Source organism: Erpetoichthys calabaricus, chromosome 6 (genome assembly GCF_900747795.2).
Source record: "Erpetoichthys calabaricus chromosome 6, fErpCal1.3, whole genome shotgun sequence".
Taxonomy (NCBI): domain Eukaryota; kingdom Metazoa; phylum Chordata; class Cladistia; order Polypteriformes; family Polypteridae; genus Erpetoichthys; species Erpetoichthys calabaricus.
In genome coordinates this window covers 89,187,532-89,210,091 of record NC_041399.2, presented here as the reverse complement: position 1 = coordinate 89,210,091, position 22,560 = coordinate 89,187,532, and the positions used below count along the sequence as shown (strand labels likewise).

The 22,560-nt window shown below is 39.1% G+C and overlaps 1 protein-coding gene across 3 annotated transcripts in view; it reads left to right on the top strand.

Moving 5' to 3' along the window:
- The window catches only part of LOC114653468 (cadherin-18), a 1,070,530-nt gene that overhangs the window by 465,012 nt on the left and 582,958 nt on the right, over window positions 1-22,560 (top strand). For all 3 annotated transcript variants that reach the window (XM_051928932.1, XM_051928933.1, XM_028803814.2), the window contains one exon: window positions 20,264-20,734. In XM_051928932.1, the coding sequence (XP_051784892.1) occupies window positions 20,507-20,734 (228 nt within the window). In that variant the 5' untranslated portion in view covers window positions 20,264-20,506. The remainder of the gene's footprint in view (window positions 1-20,263; window positions 20,735-22,560) is intronic.

Below are 22,560 nucleotides of genomic sequence, written 5' to 3'. Positions count from 1 at the left end.
TTAAGTCTGTACCAAAAACCAAGTGCATATATCATAGATGGACAATGCAAGTTGATAGAGCTACAAGAGCTACAGTTTCTGTAAATGCTGGCTTGAGATGAGTCTAAAATAAAGCAACACATTTCTGCTTGAATTGTTTTGCCAATGCAAAGCTTTTTGATTTTGAGTTGGTTATGCTGGGAAAAAAATGAAAAATTTCAGTCTGTTTATTTCAAGCACAGGACAAAGTGGTATGATATGCTTAAGCTAAATTTTCCAAAAGGGAACCTTAAAAACACAGTTGTCACATTTAATGTATGTTTTATTACTGTTGTGGACAGCTGGAAGGACACTCATGGATGTCAATGAAGTGTTGTGGTGCTAGCAGAATCACCCCTTTTAATCCTAATGCAAATAATATCAAATAAAATAAGTGCTTTGTAGGGAAAAAGGCAGTGAAACAGAAACAAAAATTAGTCTTTGTGACTTTCTCTCTAAGGTTTGCAGGTCGATAGTGAAAGTCTATCTTAATAGATCTGTTCTGGTGGAAGTTTGGGTTTGGACTGAGACTCCCCCTTCTCTCCCTTTACCTAAAAATACAGTTTAAATGAAGATCAAATTGGAATATGTTCATAGATATTAAAAAAGACATTCCATGGGGTAAACTTAGTATTTCACATGCCAAGCACCCATAGCATTACTTACTTTCTTGTTCCTCATAAAAGGGCACAGGTCTGCATCTATGTTGATACCCTGTGCTACCACCTGCACGACATCCACTATAGGCACGTGTTTTGGGATTTAAATGCATTTCTATTTAGTTTGTGGTTTGGTAGCATAATGACCATGATGGTATTAGCAGTGGCATTTTATATGGTAATACCAGAATTTTCCAGTGTATGCAGACTTTTCTAACGTTAAAACAAACTTCCCTAATTAATAATATCTGTCTTTCTTTTGCTAATGACTAGCAAAACCTAAAAGTTCACACATACCTTTCTTGTCAAAGAAAATCAATCAAACAATGGGATGCTGGTGCTTGGTTTGTTTCGATTGGCATCAGATCATTGTGATACCCTCTGACATCGTCATCATCTGACAATATACAGAAATATAGATCGAAAAGCTAAGTAAACTGAGAGCCTGGCAACCACATGCTGTTAAGAAAATACATTGGCTGTGAACTAACTAAAATGAAACAGCAACACCTCAGCTTTAAAACTGAATGAACAGGAAGACTACACACTCATTGCATGAAAAGGCACTGTACATTGAACATCCAGTAACAGCACTATCTACTGTATGGCTAAGTGTTTAATTGGAGGCCAGCAAACAATTGAAAAAAAATACATACTTGTCCTTTCTGCACTGGAATTCAGTGCTTCTTTGAAACACAAGCATCATACTGCTGGTTTCTTTTCCACAAAAGTGGATTGAGCTCACGTAGGCTTTCTTGGTGTGTTTATTTTAATTTAGTATGGTCCTCTTTAGTGGTGGGTGAAAATCAAGATGCAGTGTAGTGTCTCAATACATTCCTGATATTGATCTCCTTCTTTTTTTCTATTCAAATTACTATGGCTTCCTTTAAGGGAGCAGGACTTTACATAGTTCTTTGCTGCTGTGTGTGCTGCTTGGCCTTGACCTTCAAGCAACATTGCTAAACTGAAAAATTCATGTTGCATATGCTCACACACTCAAGGGTACACAGAACACTACAAGGCCAATTGGGCCAGCCCCTCAGCTGGAAACAGGATGGTAATACTGTAATTCACATACTACATGAAACAATACCTTTGAGTATATGAATTGGGAAAAATGCTTAAGAAGACAAAACTAATAATTTAATAATAATTTAAATTACCGAGGACAACTTATTACTTATTTTGCACAACATATGGTGCCCCACTGGCCCTTAATGCAGAAACGCCACTGTGCATTAGTGTCTTCCATCTGTATCGGAGGGATTTTCTTTAAACTTGCCTTTTTAAGTAGCTTTTTTACTTACTTTTAGAAATTGCCTCATTCAGACTAAACACGTAAATCCTTCTTTTGAATCTGTTTAGTCACATTCGATCATTTTGTTAAATTGTGTTTACTTGTTATGTGCTAGTAAAAATTAGCATTTTAATTGTTTCCCACTTTCAAAGACTATGAAGTGTGTGTGAACTTTATTACTCCTATTTGGTATAATTTATAAAGATAACCCCCAATAAAAGTATTGATTTTTTATACAGAGAATCTTCTTGTGAAGACATCTCTCCACATTTAAAAGCAGTATGTTTAAAATAAAGGGTAGCACTATGGCACTGCTGCTTTATAGTATGTTATTTCATGTTGAAATCCTATACCCATTCCAAAGTCTGTTCTCTTTTTCTGCATGGATTTTCTTTCAGTACCCTGTTTTTCACCCCACATTCCTTAAGCCATGAGTGTTAGGTTCATTTAGGGGTGTACTTGTTTCTTTGGCTTTCGATAGACTGGTGTCTTATCTAAAGCTGTTTCTTGCATTGTACTTAGTACTTCTGGGATCGGCTCCAACCCGCTGACCCTGAACAAGATTAAGTGTATTTGAGGATGTACTATACAGTGCATCCTGAAAGTATTCACAGCGCAAGTAAACTTTTTTCATGTTGTCATTATGGGGTGTTGTGTGTAGAAATCTGAGCAAAAAAATGAATTTAATCCATTTTGGAATAAGGCTGTAACATATCAAAATGTGGAAAAAGTGATGCGCTGTGAATACTTTCTGGATGCACTGTATGTATGCATGTTTACGGTGGGCTGGCACCCTGCCCGTGGTTTGTTTCCTGCCTTGCACCCTGTGTTGGCTGGGATTGGCTCCAGCAGACCCCTGTGACCCTGTAGTTAGGATATAGCAGGTTGGATAATGGATGAATGTATGCATGTTTTCCCAACCCCCACTCTGACGATCATGCTTGGTTCACCAAGGAGGAAAAGGATTGGCAATCATGCTTGATTCATCTAATGCTCTGATACACAGGACTACCTATCCCCCCCTTTGACTATTGTACTTGATTCACTGAGTGGGACCACCCAACTCACTCCGCTCAAGTTACTGAACTAAATTCTTTAAGGGGGAACCCCCGGTGGGTCACGAACATACTGACATGTGAAAAAACTGTGATGGACACCCCAACGGTTGGGAAAGACTGGTATAGACAGAGTGTCACAATGGTGAAATTTACTTAGAGCTCCTGAGTCCGGCTTTGAATTTCCATTCCAGGTCCTGGGCATTGCTTGGAGAGGTTACACCTCCCAAAAATCTTGATGTGCCCCTTACCCAGGCCATATGCATACCCCTACAAAAGCACTCCAGACAGTTTCCCCAAACATCTGATTGCCTAAAAGCAATACAAAAGTCAGAGATGCAGAGGTTTGCACTAACGTCAGACTTTCTCCAACCTACTAACTGGCACATCAGTCATAATCCAACCCGCTATATCCTAACACAAGGTCACGGGGTCTGCTGGAACTAATCCCAGCCAACAAATCCTGGGCAGGGCACACACACACACACCAAGCACACACTAGGGGCAATTGAGGAATGCCAATGTACCTATCCTGCATGTCTTTGGACTGTGGGGGGAAACCCACTCAGACACAGGGAGAACATGCAAACTCCATGCAGGGAGGACCTGGAAAACGAACCCAGGTCTCCTTACTGCGAGGCAGCAGCGCTACCACTGCGCCACCATGCCGCCCCACTGGCACATCAGACAATGGAAAATAACCCATAGAGGCAACAGTGATTCGCTCCACTGTCTATCAGTTATTTTAAAGCGCTCTGATTGGACAATCTGTTCCTACAACAAAAGTGAGATACCTGCTAGCTCGTGTGATTATTATTTGCAAGCACACAGTTGAGTAGTTGCGTCAAGAAAGGAAAGACTACTTAATGAGGCATGGTAGTGTAGTCAACATTAATTGTGTTGCCATATATTACCACTTCTCTTTTTTTCAGTCGTTTCAGTTGCCGCAAAAACTATCCACAGGTTTGTCTCTAGTGCATGTGCAGCAGCCTCCTGTGTTTTTTTTCCTGTGTGTTTTTTGGATGATGTTATGTAGCTGTCTTGTGTGTTAGGCAACCATTCACCATGTTTTAATTAACAAACCATGCACTTGCTCTTCCAAGTCTAATAATTCTTTGAAGCCTAACACTTAGGAGCACTCAGTCCATGGTCCGAGTACAAACACACCTCCATCCTCTCCCAATACATGTTACTTGGCTTATGCTCCTCTGCTTCTGTTGATAGATAGATAGATAGATAGATAGACAGATAGATATCTACTTTATTAATCCCAAGGGGAAATTCACATACTCCAGCAGCAGCATACTGATACAAAAAAAAAACAATATTAAAGAGTAATAAAAATGTAGGTAAAAACAGACAATAACTTTGAATAATGTTAACGTTTACCCCCCTCCCGGGTGGAATTGAAGAGTCGCATAGTTTGGGGGAGGAACGATCTCCTCAGTCTGTCAGTGGAGCAGGACAGTGACAGCAGTCTGTCGCTGAAGCTGCTCCTCTGTCTGGAGATGACACTGTTTAGTGGATGCAGTGGATTCTCCATTATTGACAGGAGCCTGCTCAGTGCCCGTCGCTCTGCCACGGATGTCAAACTGTCCAGCTCCATTCCTACAATAGAGCCTGCCTTCCTCACCAGTTTGTCCAGGTGTGAGGCGTCCTTCTTCTTAATGCTGCCTTCCCAGCACACCACCAAGTAGAAGAGGGCACTCGCCACAACTGTCTGATAGAACATCTACAGCATCTTATTGCAGATGTTGAAGGACGCCAGTCTTCTAAGGAAGTATAGCCGGCTCTGTCCTCTCTTGCACAGAGAATCAGTATTGGCAGTCCAGTCCAATTTATCATCCAGTTGATAGTGACCTCAATTTAAATTCAAATGCACAGTCACACCTTATGTTGAAAACTTACCCAATGTGGCTATTTAGTCAAAGTTCTCATGTATTTAACCTAAGCTGGTGTCATTCTCAACTGTGGCTAGAATATTCTGTGAAGATTAACGCATGTTCTTGCATCCCCTGTTGATAATTTGGAGCCACATATAAAAAAGATGTTGTGCTTACAAAATGAAGTTTTGCTAAATAGAAAACTACAGTGGAGTGGGTTCAAGGGATTGAACAAGTAGGCATGCTATGTGCAAGCTTCATCCTTGTGGCAGACTGCTAGGATCAAACGAGAGTGAGAAAAACAGATACTGTGTGAAAAGCATAAGTGAGATGGTTAAGTTGCTAGCTGTTAATGAGTCGCCCTTCAATGGGACCTTTTGAGAGTTTTGAGTCTACAAAAAAGAATGATGTGTCTATAGGACTTTACCTGAAGCTGTTTGAATACACATTATTTAAGGATGCCAAACTCAGAGAACTAGCAAACAGCTGTGAAAACTAGGGGGTGCAACTGAACCCCAAACCCTATTAAACACAAAAGCATAAAATAGTTCTCGGTTCAAATAAAGTGGTGGTTCTTTACAAAATGCTTTGTACAGAAGGGTTATACGAGTTGTCTCCTTGTCTTTTTCTGTTGTCCACCGCTGCTACTCCTCCAATGCAAGAGTTAACTATCTTCATTCCTGGCTCTGATTCACATGGACAAGGCAGTGTAGTATTTTTTATTGAGGACCCCGGGAGTACTTCCAGTGCCAGGGCTTTGCCTATTGGAAGTACTTCCAGGTCATATGGAAGTTCTACAACGTAGAGCTCTCCAGCTGCTTCAGTGACCCCTGGTGGCACGCATAGGATCAACAAGGTTGACTCAAAGGACTTCAAGCCCCATAATGTCCCATCACTAACTGCTTTGGTTAATCATGGCCCAGGAATATTGCAAACCAGTGTATGGGGGGAGGCAATAAACTAAAGTGCTCTCTCCCATCTTTCCATATTATTTTTGTCCTTGCCAGGTGTGGTCCCTAAGTTAAGTCCGGCTGGGATGTCGGTCCTCACACACATATATTATATATATATATATATATATATATATATATATATATATATACAGTGCATCCAGAACGTATTCACAGCGCATCACTTTTTCCACCTTTTGTTATGTTACAGCCTTATTCCAAAATGGATTAAATTAATTTTTTTCCTCAGAATTCTACACACAACACCCCATAATGACAACGTGAAAAAAGTTTACTTGAGGTTTTTGGAGAAAAGCCACGCAAAATGACACCTTTTATTACATCTTGCCTGAAGAAGGGGCCTGAGTTGCCTCGAAAGCTTGCATATTGTAATCTTTTTAGTTAGCCAATAAAAGGTGTCATTTTGCTTGGCTTTTCTCTACATTCATAATGGCTAACACGGTACAACACCCTAGTACTTGAGGTTTTTGCAAATTTATTAAAAATTTAAAAACTGAGAAATCACATGTACATAAGTATTCACAGCCTTTGCTCAATACTTTGTCGATGCACCTTTGGCAGCAATTACAGCCTCAAGTCTTGTTGAATATGATGCCACAAGCTTGGCACACCTATCCTTGGCCAGTTTCACCCATTCCTCTTTGCAGCACCTCTCAAGGTCCATCAGGTTGGATGGGAAGTGTTGGTGCACAGCCATTTTAAGATTTCTCCAGAGATGTTCAATCGGATTCAAGTCTAGGCTCTGGCTGGGCCACTCAAGGACATTCACAGAGTTGTCCTGAAGCCACTCCTTTGATATCTTGGCTGTGTGCTTAGGGTTGTTGTCCTGCTGAAAGATGAACCGTCGCCCCAGTCTGAGGTCAAGAGCGCTCTGGAGCAGGTTTTCATCCAAGATGTCTCTGTACATTGCTGCAGTCATCTTTCCCTTTATCCTGACTAGTCTCCCAGTTCCTGCCGCTGAAAAACATCCCCACAGCATAATGCTGCCACCACCATGCTTCACTGTAGGGATGGTGCCAGGTTTCCTCCAAACGTGATGCCTGGATTTCACACCAAAGAGTTCAATCTTTGTCTCATCAGACCAGAGAATTTTCTTTCTCATGGTCTGAGAGTCCTTCAGGTGCCTTTTGGCAAACTCCAGGCGGGCTGCCATGTGCCTTTTACTAAGGAGTGGCTTCCGTCTGGCCACTCTACCATACAGGCCCGATTGGTGGATTGCTGCAGAGATGGTTGTCCTTCTGGAAGGTTCTCCTCTCTCCACAGAGGACCTCTGGAGCTCTGACAGAGTGACCATCGGGTTCTTGGTCACTTCCCTGACTAAGGCCCTTCCCCCCTGATCGCTCAGTTTAGATGGCCGGCCAGCTCTAGGAAGAGTCCTAGTGGTTTCAAACTTCTTCCACTTACGGATGATGGAGGCCACTGTGCTCATTGGGACCTTCAAAGCAGCAGAAATTTTTCTGTAACCTTCCCCAGATATGTGCCTCAAGACAATCCTGTCTCGGAGGTCTACAGACAATTCCTTTGACTTCATGCTTGGTTTGTGCTCTGACATGAACTGTCAACTGTGGGACCTTATATAGACAGGCATGTGCCTTTCCAAATCATGTCCAGTCAATTGAATTTACCACAGGTGGACTCCAATTAAGCTGCAGAAACATCTCAAGGATGATCAGGGGAAACAGAATGCACCTGAGCTTCATGGCAAAGGCTGTGAATACTTATGTACATGTGCTTTGTCAATTTTTTTATTTTTAATAAATTTGCAAAAACCTCAAGTAAACTTTTTTTTACGTTGTCATTGTGGGGTGTTGTGTGTAGAATTCTGAGGAAAAAATGAATTTAATCCATTTTGGAATAAGGCTGTAACATAACAAAATGTGGAAAAAGTGATGCGCTGTGAATACTTTCCAGATGCACTATATATATATATATATATATATATATATATATATATACACACACAAGGCGAGACACAAAAATAATCGCATTGGTAAAAAAATATATATTTATTGATGGATTACAGCAATCTAAACATTGTCACCTTCTGTACACTCCCCCTCCTGATCTCTGCACCATTCCATACGTATCTTCCATTGATTGAAACAGTGCTGGAAGTCTTCTTGCTTGAGGCTCTTCAACAGGCTTGCCGTTTCTGTCTTCACTTCATTCATTGAAGAAAAATATGTTCCCTTAAGGTCACTTTTGATTTTCAGGAAAAAGTAAAAATCACAGGGAGCTTAATTGGGTGAATAGGGATGATGATCGAGGACAGAAATGTTTTTGTCAGTAAAAAACTGCTCTACAGGAAAAGCAGTATGATCATTTTGAACAATCTAATTCACCGTTTTGATGTTTTCATCCGTCTGAGATGAGAGTGGGTGACCTGGGTGTTGAACGTCTTCCACATTTTCTTGTCCTTCCTTGAAATGTTTGTGCCACTCAAAAAGTTGTGTGCGAGACAGACTGTTATCACCTGTGACAGATGGCCGGGTCCCATGCCTGGCCGGGATGCCCCTGTACCATATATACCAGGGGGACAAGGGTGGGAAACCCAGTCGCTCCCCCTGGACGCTAGATGGCAGCCTCCCTGGATTGCAGCAGTGCCTTGAACTGCCCCAGGGCTTCATGGGGGTTGGAGTTCTGTGCAGCTCTGTGGGGTTCCGCAGGCACCGCCAGGGGGTGATGCAACAGGAGCTGCTGGCCCCTTTTGGGCACTGGTTTCACCTTACCCGGAAGTGCAGCCGGATGTCGGCAATCAACCACCTGGAGCACTTCCGGGTGTCTGATAAAAAGGAGACAGCAACCACCACTCAGCAGCCAGAGTCGGGTGGAGGAAGACAAGGTTGCCTGGGAGGAGTGGTGGTGCCAGTGAGGGAAGAAGAGTGCTTGATGTACTGTACTGTGCTTGGGACTGTGTTGTGGCAGGAGGGATTATGGGTAAGATGTGCCCTCCAGCTGGAAAAAAAAAATACTTTCTTTGTTTTACCCGTGCCTAAAGTGTGAATCTGTGTCGGGTCGGGTGCAATATAGCGCCTTTATCTTACACACCATACACTGTTTTTATTATTTCATATACAGTATTTCTGTGGCCGTTTTGTTCAATTTAAAGAGAAATTTGATGTTGATTCACTGTTCGATTTTTTTCACCTGACATTCTAATGGCAACTTGCGTAGCGATTGTTGTGCAAATTCTGACTGGGCTATTCACAGGATATACCTAGCCGGTTGGCGGTTTGAGAGAGCGTGTAGGAGGGGATATAGTTCTATGATTCACATTCAGCTGACCTCCAGACGGTTTTCCAGGAAAGCCCCAAGCCCAGTCCGGTTATTTTTGTGTCTCACCTCGTATATACAGTATATATACATATACTGTATGTTAAAGGAAGATGAACATACTTGAATATATAGAGAAAAAGCTTCCCAAACCCAGTATTATTGTCACCACAGGTTGTCACGATAAAAGAATCAGAGCTCTTTTTGTCTATTCAGGATGTGTTGTGTAATTCTGAAGTTTCTAATGAAGTTGTTTTCCTAAGAAGAAGTGTTGAAGAAAATTTAATACACACAGGCACCCCCCCAATGGAATGCCCCGATTTAAGCAATAAAACACAGGCAGGAGAAAGCGTCAATCATTATTCTTTATCTAAATCTTCGAAGAGGTAACAAGTGTATTACATGTTAGCCACATGCTTGTCACATTGCTACAAAGGGAAAAAAATGTCCTCAGGCTATATTTATACAATTCATTGATTAGGTCACTTTTCTTTAAAAGGAATTCATTACAAATTCAGAAAACTTTTAACATGATTGGTTACACCTAGTCGCTAACAGGACTTGGCAGATTTTGATTGATAGTCCTGTTTGTTTAGGATGTACGTGACTTTTTAAATGTATGTTTTTCATTTTTATTTTTTGGGAGCTGTGTGAATGCTTAAAAGGAAGGAGAAAAAGAACAATGGCCTATATATATACAGTATAAATATATTATGATCCAGCTTGTTACAAGACAGGAAACAGTATTGTAAGGGAAAAGATATGCCATAAATATAGTACTTCTCTTAAGGGGTTATGTAAAGGACAAGAAGTACATTTTATCATAGTGAATAATAAAATACATTGCCAGGTACACACTGGAGCAGGGTTCAAATTTAACTCTTACACTCTTCCCTTTGAACCGAAACGGTTCACTTTTCTTACATATCATCAATATCAGTAATATGAAAAAGAAAAGCTTCAGAATCATTAAGATCATTCAGAGAAGGGGCAGTTGGATTTATAGGGGAGACTCAAAGGATCATATTATTTATCATAGTGTTGGACATCATTATTGACAACACATTACTAAGGATAGGGAGACAGCAATTTGTTCTTAAAAGCAGTACAGTTCTATTCATCACCAAGTATTGTTAGTCCAGGTGGGATGTTTAATCGCCATGGCCAGTTCTCCCTTCGTGCCATGCACCGGGTCGAATTCAGACCACAGTCACAGCATACAAGTCCATAGGATGGTGCATATCATGCACACAATGATTACTGCCTTTATCTTCATGTTAACCTTCCCAAACAGATCTTCTTACAGTGGGACAGGTGAATCCAGGAACTGGTGTCTTTAACCTTTACAACATGAGGGGTAACCAGGAGGACTTGGTGCGGACCTCACCAGCAGGGTTGGTGCCAGTGCTTTCGCCGAGTATCTTCAGTCCTTTTCCTATGTTATGTTTCATGCACACCACACACTTCTGACAGTACGCTACAGCATAAAGCGAGAACTCTGGAGTCCTCCAAAAGCTCTCCACATGTGGCACCATTTTATGTTCATCAGCATAATTTAATCCAGGAGCAATCTTCGCAAAGCCTAGAAAAGAAAACTTGGGCAGAAAAAGTTTGTTAGTCTGTAGGTGGCGCCATATCCCATCATCATCCTTCTTATTTCCAAGTCCAAACATCTGTGGGTGTTGCACTGGTCTGTAAATAAAAAACTTTGGACACTGGCGCAGCAGGTGCGTTGGGCCACCGAGTGGCATCTTTGGCCCAATAATACCACGGCACACCACATCTCGATTATTCTTATATATCTGGCACTTTATTGCAGTAATTTGGCTAGGCTCCATAATCGCATCAAACAAATTATACACCAAAGTATTGTGCTGAATTGGATAGCCAGTACTGGTCTTGCACCCTCACATTTTCCAAAACATCCATGATTATGACATAGCGCGAGTCTGTGTTAATAGTTACATCTCCACCCTTATGCAATTGACACGCACGTGTCAATGCAAAGGTTTAGAAGCCTGTGCAGACCACTTGGCAGTAGGGGCATAGTTTCTAATTACGATATAAATTAAGCTCCACATTCCCTTTTTTTTTTCGTTTATCTATTTTTTCTTTTAACCTCCCTTTTGTACAGCAAATCTTAATATGGAACACTGCCTAGACTGAAAGCCAGTGCTCAATACAACTTTCCTCATTTTCCTAGATAATATGTCTTGTTTTACTTTAAATTTAATTTGCAATTACTAGAAAACAAAACTTTTTTTTTTCTTTTTTTTCTACTTATAAAGAAGGCAGTATACACATTATTATTTTTTTTTTTTTTTCATTACACTTAATCATATTTTCCGCTTGAATTCAGAGATCTCTCAGTTTGAACAATAGATATATAATACATATACATACAGTACATACAACATACACATTCTCAGTTTCATGCATAGTTTGATCAATCGTGTCATTCATATACATTTCACACATTCTCTTCAACCATATTTCCAAACTCAGTCAAATGTTGTTTTAATACACTGTAGTCACAAAAACCTCTTCAACATAATGGAAAACATACTCAAAGGCAGTTAAACTGTTGTAATTTAAAGCACTCACATCTCACTCCACACAGAAAGCATATAAGCCCAAGCATTCATTTCCTGTTGTTGAGCAGCAGTGCTCATCAATGCGTCACTATACTTCCCCGTCTTAACAGTGGCTTTGCACTCATCCAAGCTCAATATACATTCAATATTTCTCAAAAGCATCACAACACACACCAATAATATTTTAATTCTTGAAAGAAATTGTCTCCGTTGTATTTTATTACTATTAAAAGAACAATTTTCCTTAGAACGTGATCAGGGTTCGAAGGAAAGATGTTTCGTACACGTACAAGTAGTTTTATGAGCAAAATTGGAGATGTTTCCATTTACCAAGTATCACACACAGTCAAAACTCATTATAACCCGAATTAATCCAGCGCTCTAGAGACTGATTTCAGAGATTTCTAAATTTTGTGTGCACATTTCAGCCAATTACTTGAAAATTCAGTTTAATATAAATCTAGGAGCTGACGTCAGTTTTTTTAAGAGCCATTGCAGAGAAAAGGTAGCAACTGTTGCTTAATTTCAGGACGAAGCACAAGTCTTACGGCCACGATACGAGAGTGACAAAACATCCGTTTTCTCTTTTATGTAACCAGCTGGAGTTTAGAACAGGAAACATTATGACAATTTTGTGCTAGAAAGAAAAGTAAAGCTTTAGTGTTTTTTTTTCCTGCAATTCTTCTTTAAATCGGAGCAAAGCAACAGATCATCTATATCATGGGTGTCAAACTCCAGTCCTGGAGGGCCGCAGTGGCTGCAGGTTTTCATTTTAGCCATCTTCTTCATTAGTGACCAGTTTTTGCTGTTAATTAACTTCTTTTGCCTTAGTTTTAATTAACTTGATTCAGGCCCTTGTTTGTCTCTTCTTCCTTAATTAGCAGCCAAACAATAATGAGACACAAAACGGGCCGCCACATGACCAGCTCACTTGTGCCCATCATACAATATCTGAAAATAAAGAAAGGTGATGGCCTTGGTAAGGGTGATCTCTCAGGTCTCCAAAACATCTTGACGGTGTTCTTAGAAAAAAACAGAAAATCAACAGTTTTGGAAATGTCTGCTGTGGCAGAATGAGAGCAGCAACAAGTCATAGAATTAAATAACAGGTTTAATTAACAGGAAGGATCAGCTTCTCATTAAGAAAGCGATTGAAGTGAAATTGGCTGGACTTTGAACTCCCAGTTTAGTTAGTCATCTGTTGGCTCGTTTCACATCTCGTTTCTGTTTGGCTGCCATTTAATGAAGAAAGGAATAAATTCAGGGGACAGGACTGTACAGGGCTGAAACAGGGCTATTAAAATGAAAGTAAAAGAAGTTAATTAGCAGTGAAAACTGGTCACTGATTAGGAAAAGGGTTAGAATGAAAACCTGCAGCCACTGCCACCCTGCAGGCCCGTAGTTTGACACCCCTGATCTACATACTAAATAAAAATACTACAATATCACCAACAAAAGGGACTCGACACGCGTAAAGAAAGAAAAGTGAAGTATTTAAAATCAGAAGTCAAAAGACAATGGAAAAGAAGAGAAAACGCGAGGTCAGTACCAGAGAACTGGTTTACTGCAGATGGAATGAAGGACAGGAGGGTTGCGGGATGCGGCGCAATAAGCGACCTGGGAGCGAAGTGTAACCTTCACCTCCTGCAAGTCCTGCACATAATGCTGAGAATGAACAAACTTGATAACATATAATATTGGGATATTTACCGGAGAGCATAACAGGTGGACTTGGGAATTCAGCCACAGATGAAAAATCAATATTCTCCGAAATACCCCAACTTGAAATGTACATTGGATCTCACTTAGCCTTAACGGGGAGTCTTGTTTTATTCTTCAGCTTGCCCTTTTCCTAATCTAACATGCACAACCCATTGTCCACATACCTGAATCCTTCCACTATATCTAAGTAACTCTTTACCCCAGGAGACGTGCAAAACTAGACCCGAGCAGGCTTGTCATATAACTGAAGAGCGGAGCAAATCTGGAAAGGGCAGAGTCTCATTTTGTAAGATGTAAAAAAAATGTCCACCATAGTGCAGTGGTTGGAAAAGGAGATCAGGTCCACAGCTAATACAATCGCCGACAAATATAAAAGAATATTAAGGCAGGGTCACTGGATAAGGAGATACAATGAATAAAGCACGTTGTGAATGGGGAGGACATTTGAGACAGGCACAGTCTATTTCAAGACATCAGCAATAATCATAAACGACACAGTGCTTTCCACTGGCAACAGTTAATTTTCCTTGTATACTGTAGTGGTCCCAAAGCGGGACTAGTCCAGACGCTTGTGATCAGTTCTAAGTCCGCATCATTCCCACAAAAGCCTTGTAAAGCCTCCTGCGTGAACTCAGTAACAGCTGTCATCTTGCTACTGAACAGCAACGAGTCACCACAGCAACACTGCACATATTCACCATTGATCTTGGCTGTCAGGCCAGTCCACACGTCTCCACCTAATAACCCTCAGCGTTAACATATCACCTTAGTATGTATAGTTCCTTTACCACACTCCTACTAACTGTCAGACACTCACTATTGTTTCGGTTTACATTCTTTCACATTATTCTGTAAACTTCTATCCTTCCTTTATTATACTGATGACCAACAGTCCTTCACTTTCTGTCCGGTCCAATACTTGAACCGCAATAATATATTCCATTATTATCACTAATGGAACAAACTTCAGCTGGTTAAAATGTAAGTTTATTCTTGCTTCTCAGACTACACCTACCTAGTCCATCCTCAGTAAACTTCCATCCATTCATTTTCCAACCCACTGAATCCGAACACAGGGTCACGGGGGTCTGCTGGAGCCAATCCCAGCCAACACAGGGCACAAGGCAGGAACCAATCCCGGGCAGGGTGCCAACCCACCGCAGGATACACACAAACACCAGGCACACACTAGGGCCAATTTAGAATCGTCAATCCACCTAACCTGCATGTCTTTGGAAGGAAACCGGAGCGCCCGGAAGAAACCCACGCAGACACAGGAAGAACATGCAAACTCCATGCAGGGAGGACCCGGGAAGTGAACCCAGGTCTCCCAACTGCGAGGCAGCAGCGCTACCCACTGCGCCACTCCTCAGTAAACTTTCTTTATTGAAACATACGCATTGGCCAACCACAATGCATACACTCGCTCTTTCACACCACCCAGGTTAATTTTAAACTGTTATCCTGGCCTTTTCCCACCGTTTATATTATCCCGATCATGTCTAATTGGAAACCACACCTATTTTAAATACATCCAAATATCAAATTTAGCTCGATGTTGTTATTCCTAGGTACCTATATTAATTCCAGAAGACATTTTTCAAAGTCACACACCATTCCTTTCACATCAGACTTTGGATATCACCCTTAAATCATTGCACACATATATTTATCTTGTCCTATTTATATTTATTTCTCTCTCTCTCTCTCTATCTATCTATCTCTCTATATATATATATATATATATATATATATATATATATATATATATATATATATATATATATATATATATACGCATAACAATACATATATATTTTTTTTTTTTATTTACCGATTTATTTCACTCAATGCCGGCTTAGCATAACCTCATTTCTATACACACATACATTTTTTTTTTTTTATTTAAATTTTTTTTTGTATATATATATATATATATATATATATATATATATATATATATATATATAGATGTATATCCCTGGAGCTCTGATCTTTACCCTTGTCTAGCCACCGACAGGGGACTGAACCCAATACCAGACCTATCTAGCCACCAATAGGAGCCTGGATTCTTTTACTCAGCTGAGTTTTTTTATTTTTTTATTGTATTCCCCCCTTGTGCACGACCTATAAAGAAAAAAAAAACCCTATCATAAACGTTATATAATATATAGATTGAACTTTCTCCTACCTGATCGTGGGTTTGAATCTCCTCGACACAGACTCCGGAGTCCCTGTATCTTGGGTCCCAGCAGTGGACCAGGAACGGGCCAGTCCTAAAGTTTGCCAGATCTGGTCCCACCAGGCGCTAACTATTTTTTGGCCACTTCTTCTTGAGGTTCCAGGTCCAAGTGGGTCCCCTCACCAGGTGAACCTTGGAGCCCCACGTTAAGGCGCCAAAAAATGTGGAAGAAAATTTAATACACACAGGCACCCCCCACTGGAATGCCCCGATTTAAGCAATAAAACACAGGAAGGAGAAAGCGTCAATCGTTATTCTTTATCTAAATCTTCGAAGAGTTAACAAGTGTATTACATGTTAGCCACATGCTAGTCACATTGCTACAAAGGAAAAAAATGTCCTCAGGTCATATTTATACAATTCATTGATTAGGTCACTTTTCCTTAAAAGGAATTAATTACAAATTCAGAAAACTTTTAACATGATTGGTTACACCTAGTCGCTAACAGGACTTGGCAGATTTTGATTGATAGTCCTGTTTCACTACTACATGGGCGGAGCCATGGGGAACGGTTAGTTAAGTTAACTATTTGTAATATGACCAGAGGGGACAAGGAGCTGTCCATGCATGCCACACTCTAAATGAATTAAAAGAATGAATTCACATAGATGAATAGTTTGAAAGAAAGAATAAAATCAATAAAGTGAATCAAAATGCCCATCACTGTTTTGGACACTAAGAAATCCAAATAGAATGTTAGTTTTACATTGTATTTCATATTGAAAAAGAAGAAAATAATTGCTTTGCTATGGTGGTATTTTTGTTTTGTTATGGGCACCATTGTTTTTTTTTTGGGACATCACTGGAACGACTTCATAAAGAGTGACATGTGCATCCTTAACATACAAGGGTCTTGATTGACTGAATGGTCACCTCTTATTTGTCAGATTTCTTATGTTCTGATTTATATTTGAGTTTTCTGCCTGGTTTTTGAATTGGTTTGTTTCTTTTGACTTTTTTTTGCCTTGAATTTTGAATATGATGATTGATTCATTTGTATTCTTTAGTAACCACCCTGGCTGCCAAACTCATTATCGCCTCCCACAAGAAGACCCCTGAATGCGTCACTATTCGACAACTGGCAGTCCTCCATCTACAACATAATACATTTGGAGTTGTCTGTGGTGTTGATTAATGGTGCTTCCAGTAATGCAATTGAATCCTGGTCTGCTGTGACTCAACTGTTTAATTTTTTTTTAAATAATCCCTTGGCTCAGGCTTAGATTACATTGTATGTTATGTCCATTTATTCCTGTCAATTTGTTTTTGCTTAATAATAAGTTGATCACAAAAAAAGAAAATAAAGAAAATGAGACAGGGTGATACATTCCTGTTTTGTACTTCAAACGTGGCAGCTACCACTCACTACACACACTAAACATTTTATGGGCTTCATGTCTCCATCTTCTTATCTTTTCCGCTCAATCAAACTGCACAGATGTCTCGTTCATCTGTCCTACCTGGTCCACTACATACCTGATGTTTTCTTTGCCCTAAGAATACTGCTAAACACTTCCAGTTTCAGAGGCAGTTGAAACTTAACAAAACTTACTTTGCGCTCAAGTCTGTGTTGCAAAACAGACTTGTAGACTTGGCAACAATTTCAATTAAATATGACCTAGCTTCCACACAGGATTAGAAATGAGGACATTAGAGGGTCAGCTCAAGTTGGACAGTTAGGAGACAAAGTCAGAGAGGTAAGATTGCATTGGTTTGGACATGTGTAGAGGAGAGATGTTGAGTATATTGGGAGAAGGATGTTAAAGATATAGCTGTTGGGTAAGAGAAAAAGAAGAAGGCCTAAGCGAAGGTTTATGGATGTGGTGAGAGAGGACATGCAGGTGATGGGTGTGACATGGCAAGATGCAGAAGACAGAAAGATATGGAAGAAGATGATCCCCTGTGGCAACCGCTAACGGGAGCAGCTGAAAGAGGATTTTATTATTTATTTATTGTGTACAAATCACATTACATTTATTTAACTTTAACTTTTAACTTAACATTGCTCCATAGCTAGCAGTCACAGCAAAATTAATGTCCCGCTCTGCATTGTCCTGAGCTGACTGGTGTCACTTCTTATGTTGATTCCTGATTTTCACACTGGCATTCCCATGATCCTCTGGTGGATGAATTGGGTGTAGAAAATTGATTGATGCATACTCCTGATGGGCCTCACTGCTGATCCTCGCTGTCAGTTATGCCCCATGTTGGGCGCCAAAAACTGTGGAAGAAAATTTAATACACACAGGCACCCCCCACTGGAATGCCCCAATTTAAGCAATAAAACACAGGCAGGAGAAAGCGTCAAGCATTATTCTTTATCTAAATCTTCGAAGAGGTAACAAGTGTATTACATGTTAGCCACATGCTAGTCACATTGCTACAAAGGGTAAAAAATGTCCTCAGGCTATATTTATACAATTTATTGATTAGGTCACTTTTCTTTAAAAGGAATTCATTACAAATTCAGAAAACTTTTAACATGATTGGTTACACCTAGTTGCTAACAGGACTTGGCAGATTTTGATTGATAGTCCTGTTTGTTTAGGATGTACGTGACTTTTTAAATGTATGTTTTTCATTTTTATTTTTTGTGAGCTGTGTGAACGCTTAAGAGGAAGGAGAAAAAGAACAATGGCCTATATATATATATATATATATATATATATATATATATATATATATATATATATATATATATATATATATTGTGATCCAGCTTGGTACAAGACAGGAAACAGTATTGTAAGGGAAAAGTTATGCCATAAATATAGCACTTCTCTTAAGGGGTTATGTAAAGGACAAGAAGTACATTTTATCATAGTGAATAATAAAATAATAGCGTCAGATTTTAGGCATAAGCTCAGAAGGATATGAGACTCAGACACATGCCAGGTACACACTGGAGCAGGGTTCAACTTTAACTCTTACAAAAGTCAAACCTTTTATTACAATACATTGCATTAGTTGAGGCCCTCCATGTTTACTTTCTTATTCTTTATCACTATTCATTTTGATTGGTTAAACATTTTCAACATTGCCATATTTTCTGTTGATAAAGTTTTAATAGACTATAAAATCTGAAGCAAAAGTCCAGTTTTGGTCTAAATTTAATGCCATACCAAGCCTGAAGATCTCTTTTCTTCATTGCATTTAAACTGCTATACCTGCTTTGATATGCCATCTAACAGGAAATAGAAATTTGCCACACTTATACTATACCAAGCTAGTGATATGTAGCTTTATGGCTCTGCAAACTAATTAATTCTTGCCTGGTTTGCCTTCTGTTCTCCAGATGATAGGCTTGTTTCCTCATACCCTCCAGTGATCTCCTACAGTCCAACAATGTGCTACCAAAATGATTAGCAATATTAACCTACTTCAGTATATACTGTTTTTGTAAGTTAGTGTATGTAAGTGTGCCTGTGGTAAACTGAATAAGTTCTAATAATAAATGATGGTACTATGCTGTGCGGTCAAGAATTTATTAGCAACTCCAAATAAGTATGTGGTTTATACAGCAGACTGGTATCCCAGTGATTGTTGGTTTCTGTCTCCACTTTATGCTGTTGGCTCACCTTAACCGTGATTGACAAAGGGTGTTTCATTTGGATGAACAGTGTTATAGTTGTCCTAAACATTACCATTTATGCCATATTTTTACATATTTTAAGAGTGCAAGATGTCTTTAAAAATAATCAATGTTGTGGAATTTTGAAAAGCAATTGATGATGGCAAGGTGGCTCAGTGGGTGGTTCATACACCTAGATGTTATCCATGTGGAATCTACATGTTCTTCCCCTTTCTCCAAGATTTTTCTTCTTTACTCTCCAGTTTTCCACACACATCCCCAAAGACATGGAGTTATGTTGACTCATAATTTTAAAGTGGCCCTGTTTGAGTGTGTATGAGTGTGGGTGTGCGCATGAATGGACCCTGTGATGGACTGACACCTTGTAGAATGCTGTGCACCTTTGAGAACGTTATATTATGCTACTGTATGGAATTTCAAACTGTTTCTTGCATAAAATAACATTCCAAATGAACATGGGCAGGGAATTGAGTAGATCATATTATGATTGCTGACATGTGCTATGTCAAGTATTATTATTTTTTACGTCTTTCTTAGAAAATAACTCTTTGGCAGTAAATTTTAAATTGGCATCTTTTAACTTTATGTTAAACTGCTGGAATTTAAAGTGCATTGTACTAGCTTCAGAACATAATATAGTCTCTGCTGGTCTGTATTTTTATCTATCATTATACCGTATGACTTAATGCAGTACATGTGTCAAGTAAGCATCTTTCCGATTTTTGCAGCTGCAGGTTTTAATTGTATCCAATTCCTTTGTGACAGAGCAAAATTACTAATACATGGAAAGCCTTAAAATTAAAATAATCAAATTTCATTTCTCAACTATTAATCCTGCCTCTTTTCTGTGAAATAGCTTGTAGAGCACCAGATAATATGCTGGCCAACTATAGATAATATCCATTTGGAAATGAATTACCTTTCCTTTGATATACTTCTCTTTTTTCTCTTTCTAGCTGAAGCATGATGATCTGTTGCTATAGCTTGTACTAAAGCTTCCTGCAAAGTCCCTTCAGGATTATTGTTCTCATCCATGATGTAAATGAAGTTTGACATTTCCCCCGATGGGCAGTTAAACCATGGACCTTAAAAGAACTCTTTGGACTGGCCTCATAATCTGGAATTAACTTTAATACACTGAGCTGAGAAGGCAAATTCTGTATAAAGGAAAAAGGAAATTAACAAGCTGATTTCCTACAATGAGAATTACGACCACATCCTGCCTCTGTCCTGTCCTGGTCTGTCTCAGCTTTGTTCAGAGGTGCTATGGGACATCTCATCATAGTTCAGTAAAAGTGAGCAAAAACCAAACCAAACACATTGACGGAGAGACTGAGGTACACCATCGGCCTAAACGTGGCTGGGTTTGGAACCAGTTCTTTGTTTTAGAAGAACACATAGGATCGGAGCCACAGTACGTTGGAAAGGTAACCATCTTGCATCTTCAAATCAGTTTTGTATCTGAGGTGTGCTCTTTCTGTCTGTGTTGTAATCACTTATGCATTTTTCAACATTGCAGACATTATATTAAGTAACCTTAAGTAATACCTTGTCAAGTTTTTTTTTCAGATAATATATAAAGAAAATGGTAACACGTTAAGGGTTTGCAACAGAGCCTTTGTTAAGTACTGTAAGTGACAGATGCATCTGGGTAGCTGAAATTTTAAAGTGAAATCTTATTATAATCAAATGAAGCATTTGTTAAGGTTAGTTAGAAAGCAGAACCTGACTAATTGGGGCCCATTATTTTAATTTAGAGTGCCATTCACTGCCAGTGATGAACTCTCTCATTCATTCTTTCTTTTTTTTGCCATTTTGTAGTGATTCCTTTCTGCTACTTTTTGTATTCTTGGGCTATTAAATCATAACTACATCAAACATGGGAACTTTGTTGTGGAAGGATTTTTACATTTTTCATAAGTTACACATTTTAATTTTGTTGTCTTTTGAAGACTCAGCTTTATTTGACCATAAACAGTTGCTACATATTGATAGACACTACTGTATAAATAACTATACTGCTGAATTCATGCATGTACATGGCACCCTACTGTGAAGCAATGTAAAGAAAAAGATGAAGCTCCCTTATCAAATTGCTGATGAGCATCAACTTCCAGCTCTACTTCTGTCAGCTCGGAAGATTGTAAGCAGCACTCTCATTTTTCATATGTATGCTGGCAAAGGTAAGCTGTTTATAGTAGAACATAATTTTTCACTGTACTCATATAACGCTGTAGACAATAACCCTGTATTTCAGATCCCAGCCTCCCTGAATAATCTTTTTCTCTGTCTGTATATATCTATATATCACTTGGAATCTGGAGATTCATACTTTCATGGACATTATAAAGTAAAATATCTTTTATAGCTTTTTAGATATTGTGACTGGTAGGACTGCATGGGAAATTAAAAAAAAATACGGCTTCTCATTGTTTTCTTTACACCAGGCATACTGACAAGATTTATTAATGATTGGTAACCAAGGTTTAATTGTCTTTGTTTAGAAAGTTTGTTTGTTTCCTCGTTTGCAAGGAACTTTACTGTTCGTTTTAAGGAGCATTTTTTTCAAATGACACTGTCCTCTTCTCCATCTTCATTGTACATACTGTACATTCTGGAGCTGTGATGGTGTTGGAGTCCTAGATTATGCATTCCTAGAGACCACAACTGGGTCTGATGAACCTGGAGTTCTGAACCTCCATTGTAGTGGTTCCATCTTTTCTCCCTGAATGCTAAGTATGATGCAGAATAAATACAATGAAAATAAAAATATTTTTTGATGATAAGGTTTTAGATGATTACCTTGGACTGTGTTTATTGGAAAAATCTTAGTCATTACATAGTTTTAGTCAGCGGCATTTCAAATGACTGTGTTAGTTTATTAATCAAAGTCTTTTATCAGAACATAATAATATCTTAAGGCAAAATCTATTCCTTGGTTTTGTAGAGGACAACAAAGTTCTTTAAAGTGAAATTCCATGTCCTCAAAACAGATTAAATAATTAATTTTATAAGGGCTACAGTCTGTCATTTTACTAATGCAAGATTTATATTAGCATACTGTGTCACCTGAAAAGAGTTTTGGTAAACATTTCATGAATCTTTGCAATTTTATCCTAAATACAAGTTCATCCGAAATTATTTTCCATTAAACTGTACAGAAGTAAAATTTATTGTTTCCAGCACAGTCAGGTTTTTAAGACCTTCAAGTTTCGGGGAACTAACTTTGATCTGGGTGTGGGATGAGTTTGAT